This window comes from Chroicocephalus ridibundus, chromosome 5, assembly GCF_963924245.1.
Source record: "Chroicocephalus ridibundus chromosome 5, bChrRid1.1, whole genome shotgun sequence".
NCBI classification, from domain to species: Eukaryota; Metazoa; Chordata; class Aves; order Charadriiformes; family Laridae; genus Chroicocephalus; species Chroicocephalus ridibundus.
In genome coordinates, this window is record NC_086288.1 from 6777561 (window position 1) to 6784876 (window position 7316).

At 51.1% G+C, this 7316-nt stretch overlaps 1 protein-coding gene across 5 annotated transcripts in view; it reads right to left on the reverse strand.

Annotated features, from left to right (window-relative positions):
• Nucleotides 1-6354, reverse strand: part of SEPTIN11 (septin 11) — an 85547-nt gene extending 79193 nt beyond the window's left edge. For all 5 annotated transcript variants that reach the window (XM_063335700.1, XM_063335701.1, XM_063335699.1 and 2 more), the window contains exon 1: nucleotides 6205-6354. In XM_063335700.1, coding sequence (XP_063191770.1) covers nucleotides 6205-6231 — 27 coding nt within the window. In that variant the 5' untranslated portion in view covers nucleotides 6232-6354. The remainder of the gene's footprint in view (nucleotides 1-6204) is intronic.
• Nucleotides 6355-7316: the final 962 nt, after the last annotated feature.

Genomic DNA, 7316 nt, shown 5'->3' on the forward strand with positions numbered 1-7316 from the left:
AAGCAGGAACCTCTATCAGAAAGAATAAAAGCAGGCTTGCAATTCGAGCTCTACGGCAGTTCGCGCTCTCGTGCTTCACTGGGAATCGGTCGCCGTGCTGCCCTGTGGAAGAGGGAAATACAAGCTCACACTGTCACCGAGTGAGCCAAGCAAGCCGCCTAACAAACTTACTCATCTCCCACCTTAATTTTGTTTACAGACAAAAACAGAGGCTGCCACCACCAGACTCATAAACTTAATTCAAGCCACAGTAACATATTTAAGTAAAGCATTTAGCACGCTTGGTGCATTCAACACACATCTGGCAAATAGATTCTGTCAAGTCTCTTGCTTACACAGGACATCATGCTCTACATCGCACCCACTTACCCCCCCCAGAGAAACACCCACAGACTTTGCAGAACACCTTCAGATCCACAGACAGCCCCAAACAGGCCTGCAAAACATTTACAAAGATCCCCCTCAGGATTCAAAATGCTATTTCTCCCCTTTCACTCCCATCACATGAGAGACATTAACGTAATTTCTGAATTAAATACAGAAGATGCAAGCAGATTTCTACCACTGCGCACAGGAATCAGTTCCCAGGAGCCGCTGGCAAAGCAGGCAACATCTGTGGCAAAACCAAAGTGTTTCTAAAACAAGCCTTTTTGTGTTAGCTTGTGCCAAGTATTCTTTACCAGATCTGGTAAAGAAATAACCCCCAATCACAGTACTTAAATAACATATTTCCAGCAGGTAAATCCCATCTGAAAATAAATCTGCGATGCAGAAACAGTAACAGAAAATCCAATTAGATAATAGAAAGATCTAAAGAAGCTATAAACTGAGATGTTTTGCAAAGTCCAAAACAAATCCAAAGGAAAAAAAAAAAACACCCAACCAACAAAAACCAGCCGTAGCCTGCTCTTTGCCATCACCTTATGGGGGTTGCTACTAAAGAAACCAAAAAGCCTAAGCCCGCAAGAGAAAGATTCAGCTCCTCCATATTTCCAGCAACTTCAAAAGCTCCAACTGCAAATTCAGATCCTAAGGCTACTTAGCCACTTCTCTAAGCACAGGTACAGTCTGTATTTTTAAATCAGGAGTTCCAAAGATAGACAAAGACTTATCAATTGCCAAACTCAGCAAAATAATTGTCTTACTAGTGAAATGGCAATAACAGCCTTTGGACTACATGCTTCATGCCAGCAGTGGGTACCACTTATATTGGACAAGCAGAGAGTACAGCCACAGGGAGAAAGCTTGTGGAAGGGCCCTGTATTGCTAATGGAAAACCACAAGGAGCTTTTCCTCCTTCTCACAGCTCTTTCTCCACCACCTCATGCAATGCCTACACCCAGATTAATCATACCTGCCCGAGCTGTGCATAACAGCTCTGGCTACTCCTGCAACTCCTGACCCACATACCTCCAAACCAGGCACCATGGCATGGATGGAGAGGGAAAGGCATCCAGATGTAATGAAGCAGCCCAGAAAGACCATCTCTTACTCCCATCTCACTGAACCCACCACATAGCGGCACGCAAACTACCACTCAGAATATAGGGAAAAAGAAGACGATTTGGGATATATCTCTTTTTACCACCGCTCTTAGCTAAGACAGCCAGCCCCTGAACTTGGTTTTCTGCCTCTGATCCGGAGCATCCTCCATCAGTGTTAATGCTGACTGCTGACAGCACCGCGGTGTTTGTCTGAACCATTATTACGCACCACTTATTCCAGTAGGCTGGAGAGCTGTTCACAGAGCTGGAAGCGAAGGCAGCTAGATAGCGTACCTAAAAAAAGCTTCAAGTACTATTGTGGGGCTTTTTTTTTTTGGTTTCTTTTTAAATCACCTGGTTGCACCCAACTGTTCTGTATTTTTTCCTACAAGAGCCACTGTAGCTTATAGAACTGAAGCCTAGAGCCAAACCAAGCCAAAGAGTTCGGACAAGGCATTTTCCAAGCCGACAGGAGACCCCGTCCCCTTGGCATCTCTCCTGCCAAGCAAGCCACAAGCTACTGAACAGCACGCCCATGCTCTGGGCATTACCTCGAGAGGAAGAGGCATACCAAGGGCACAAAAGAAGCGACAAACCTCATATCTCTCCACAGTGGGCAGGAAGCCAGTAAAGCCATCATCTCTCCTGGGGGCTGCAGGAGCAGGAAGGACATATAAAACACCTCAGCTCCGAGTAAATATTTTACTTCCCAGATTCATGCTGCTTACTTAATCCCCGTCACTACTTCAGAGGCCCTACTCCGACACTAAAACGGATTCCCCATGATCTCATCTACACAAAATAAGGATTTTCAAAGTGTCTCCATCAGATCCTCACTCCAGGTCAGCTCACTTCATGCTGGAAAAGCTCGAGGCCCTGAGCTTTACATCCAGCTTTCGGGCTGGACGCAAGACCTGCCCCACAACTGAGGCTGTGCTGAAAAACAAGGCAAGGAGCAGGCAGGTTCCCACCATTGTTAACATCAACAGGAGCAACAAGAATTGTCTGAAAGAATTTCCTACTGCAGACAAGGCACAGAGGTGAACAAAGGAAATGAAGAGTTCACCAACTAAAACAGTCCTGGTGTGCAACGCCCAGGTCAGCTTCCCTGGCACAGGCAGCTGAGCCGGGCCAGACCCAAAAAGCCACACTTTGCAGCTGCAAGCAGGCAAGGAAGCCAAAATCCATGCCCTGGCCATCTTAGCAGCCCCAGCAATGCCACCAAAGCCCACAAGACTGCCATGTTCACTGGGAGGAGAGTCCACAGCCCCGCAATGCTCCCTGGAGCATACCCAACAGCAGGGACAGCTCAGCCTTGCAGTCAGCTCCAAAACCGACAAGCTGTGAAGTGGCCGGGGCACTGCTGGCCTGGGCCTGGAGCATGACAATCCTCTCCCTACCCTGGAATCCATCCCTGACCCACCTCACCCCACCACCTCTCAGTCTCAGCTCTTCACCTTCGCTTCTCCGTCAGTGAAGACAACCAGACGCTCAGCTAGCAAGAGTGCAGAATCACTCACAGAAACAAGGGTGTATCCCCTTTCTCAGCACTCATCTCATTGACTAAAATCAGTGGTCACGGTGGCCCTGCTCCACCCACCAACACACACGGATGTGGCTTTCCAAAGATGCTGGCCGCCGCTCTTGCTGACCCCAGTGGGTGTTGGTAGATCTGCTGCTCAGAGAAAGACAAAGCCTGTAGAGCCTTCAGCTCCATTAGCCCTGCTCCACCTTCTTGTTCTGCCTCTCATTCCCTCCCCTCCATGGAAACTGGCAGTCTCTCATTATCAAGTATTTTTAAAACAGATGGAAGAATACATTGTGCTGTATTAATATCTCAGATAACGTTTTCCACAGTTCCCATGTAAAATTTGTATTCCGGCTTCATTTTCCATCAATTTCTGTTTGACTTGGACAGGAACATACATTAGCATATACATGTAAGTAAATGTTAGTGTTGCTCCTTTAACTAGACCAAGCTATATATGCTTCTGTAAACATTTAACATTAACAAATAAAGGGAAAGGCAGGGAGGCCAGAGCCCTCTTCCATGCTCTGAACTACTGAGAACCACCCAGCGCTGGTCAAGATGCTGGGAATTAACCCAGAAGGAGGAAGGGGATCCCCGCTCCAGCGCATCTCAACAGTTTCCAGACTGCAAGTGGCTTATCTCACACTGAGCCCAGATGACCATATGCATCCTCCCACCCCAATGTATGTTTAAGCGTATGCGTGGCTTTCATCAGCTGAGAGGTCCCATGGCAGCTTCCAGCACTGATCCTGCCAAAACTTTGCTTATGCATGCCTTTACATTTACATAGCGAGATCAGTCTCTATTAAGTCAAATGAAATTACAGGCAGTGCATTACACATGTGCCTTCGCATCTGTGGGACCAGGGCCTTAAAAGAAAGCCGCCCATCCCACCAAAACACGCCCTGCTCGGCTACAATTAAACACAGACACTTCAGAGCAGTTCGCTGAAGTTATTTTTTATGCATGCTTTTACAATTAACATAATGTCATATCCTGCCAGGACGTAAAACGTTGTGTGACTCAGGAATGTTATCATAGTTTTAAGTCAAACTGACTTGTTTCTTCTTTTCTTTCCCCCTTCCCTTAATTCTACCCCAATGCTCCCGCCAACAAGACACATGCCACTCAGAGCCCTTATAAAATTTGATTATTACATTAAAAGCTTAATAGGCAAACGTTCATCAGCCTTGCCTTGCTCTACTGTATAATTAACTATCTCTTCAAACTCCCTACCACCCCCCAGCAACACACCAGCACCATGCAAAGCGGCAGCAGAGAGGATTAGATAAGAAGGTATACGAGACATAACGCCCCCAACATCTACCAAATACCAGCCCGCCGTCCTTTCTTCTCTTATCACCCCAAGATAAAACAACTCTCTTCTCCAAAAAGCACCGATTCTGGAGGCCGAACCGTCTGCCCCCCAGCTGCTTACGAGGAAGCTGAGTACCCTCATCCTTCCCTCTCCCACACACACATGCTTCTCACACCGAAGGATGCTTTATTCTGCAGTCGGTCACACTGGACCGGGCTCAATGGTACACAGTTATGAATTTAGTTTAACTGGTGCAAAACCCTCCCTGGATGCTGTTTTGAAATTGCTCCTGGACTTGGATTAACCAAAAATGTGAGAGGCTGAGTTTAATATAACGACAGAAAAATAAAGCAAAACACATACACAAGAACAAACGGCAATCGCATCTTGTAATACGCCACTTTCCCGAGTCTATTCGCATTGTGAGGTTGCTACTCTACACAAAGCAAAACGGCTCTGCTTGGCAATACCCTTCAGCCTGCCCTAAAAACCAGCTGAAGCAATGATTTCAATGCATCTTCTTACACTGAAAGACAAACTTCCAAGCATGCTTTAAACCTTAAGATCAAGGAATCATTTCAGAAGAAGCTTTACAAACAGCTGGTATAATTTATAGGTATTCTGTTAACAAACATCAGCTCTTATTTTGCTTATTAGCATAACCTCCCCACCTCCAGTAACACCATTAACTCCCTCTTCATACATTTGCTTTGCCACATCAGAGGAACCATATAGCCCCCGCAGATCCACAAGCGCATAATAAATGCTAGAAGAAACTGTCTCATGCCAGTGACATCTTGAATGCAGACCATTTTCTTATTACGAGAAGAAGCCACATTCAAGTCCCCCGCTCACGGGCAACATCTGTTTTACTCACAAGCACTGAAAAAGTTGCCGGGAAGCCGGTCAAGTCTCTCTTCCCTCCCCCGGCCGACCACGCACAAAAGTGCATTCAGTCTGGTCATGGTGGAGTTTCATTCACGTTTCTGCAAGCTGGATGCAAGAGAGACTTTTTTTTCCCTCCCCCCTCACCTCGGGAACGGCATCTGTTAAGTTTTTGCGGGTTTGGTTTTGGTTTTTTTTTTTCCCCCCCTTTCCCTCTGTAAAGGGGAAATCTTTTGTCTTTCTCAACGTAGATGTAGAAAAACTCCCGGCCACCACATCGCCAGGAAAAAAAAAAAAAAAAACGGTCACGCTGGAAGACGCGAAACACGCGTGCCCCTCGGAAGACTTTCCACCCGGCGTTTCCACGACTGTCGCCCGCCGCAGCCGAGCGCCCAAAGCTGCTCCCCAGGGGCTGCCGGGCACTTGCCCGCCCGCCTCCCCTGTCCAAGCCACAGCCCTCCCCACTCCCCAGTTTTCCCCATCCATGGGAATCCGCGGGGCAGAAACACTTAGCGGCGAGTCACGGAACGCGGCCCCAGCCCCGGCGGGAGCAGCCCGGGGACCACCCCCGGTGGCGTCTCCCCGCGGCTCAAAGCGAAGGGCTCCGGGAGGAGCTGCCCGCCGTCGGGCCCGGCCCCGCTGCAACAAAGAGCCGCGGCCCCAAACCGGGGCGAAAAAGTTTTGCGCGGCCCCCGCCCCCCCCTCCTCGCCGCCCCGGGAACGGGCACAGGCGGCGGCGCCCCGGCACGCCGCGCCGGCGAGCCCGCCGTCCCCTGCGGCGTCGCACCCCCGCAACCCTACGCATTACACCCCGGGCGTTGCGCCCCTACAATCCCCGCCCGGCATCCCCGGCACCGCACCCCTACGACCCCCTGGCACCGCACGCCGCCGTACTCGTGCGATGCCCCCGGCACCGCATTGCGCCCCTCCGCCCTCCGGCACCGCAGTCCCCGCCACCGCCTCCCTCCCGCCGCCGCCGCACCCACCGCCGGTCTCCCCACGGCCACGGCCATCGCGGTGCACTTCGCTTCGCTCCCCGGCCCGCCGCCGCCTCTGCGCTGGCTGCTAGGGCTGCAACATGGCCACCCGGCGGGGAGGGCCCATGCGCAATGCAAAGGGGCCGGGCGGCGAGGCGGGACCCCCCCGGCCCTCCCCCGGCGCCGCCCCGGCCGGCTGCAGCCCCGCGACGGCTCGGGGAACCCCGAAAGCGGGTGGGAGCCGCGGCGGGGGGCTGCAGTCAATCCCCAGCGGTAATTGCGGTTAATCCCTCTCTCGGAGGGCCCTCCCGGCAGGAGCCGCGCTGCTCCGACCCAGCCCGGCTGGCCTGGGGAAGGGGAGCCCGGCTCCCCCCCAGCCCGGCCGCTCGTACCCGTCCCCTTCACCCAAAAGGGTCGTTTGCTCCGACCCCGCTTCAGGGGCCCTTGCGAAGAGAAGGCCAAGCCAGCGACTTGACAAGGTCCTCCTACCCCCACTTCGGTTAAGGAGAACGGGGATTTGCAACAGGGAGTCAGGCAGGAGCTCCCACAGCTGGGGCTGTTTGCCATCAGGAGCCCCCAGTGCCCTCGTATAACAATGCAGGGACCTCATTCCCCTTGTTTCTCCGAGCTTTCCCCCCCTGCCAAGCACCCCCATACCTCCATTTTCAAACAAGTTGAGTAAACCAAAATAACAGCCACAGTGGCCAGTTGCTCTCCTGATCCAGTAAGTCATTTCCATGGATGAAGTGAAGCACAGCTGGCTTCTTGCTGCTCCCAAATGACAAAATGCTTAACACCCTGACGTTAAGCATGACACACTTTTACCTGCAAAGGTGGAAGTCTTACAACTAAATTCGACATGTCTGCTCACAAGTCTTTCAACCAAGGCAGCAATGAAGGAAGGGCCCTGCTGGGTCAGATACTGCGTGGTTTCGCAAGGCATAAAAACCCAGAAGTCTACAAAACCAAACGGCGTAAAACCCCAAAAGGTTCTCCGAAAGACAGGGACCTGATTTACCCCACAAACGCAGAACATGTTGACTTACAGGCATACCAGAGCAAGACCCTTATGTGAACACCCACAGAATCAAAGCAAATAAGCCAAAAGGATAAAAGCTGAG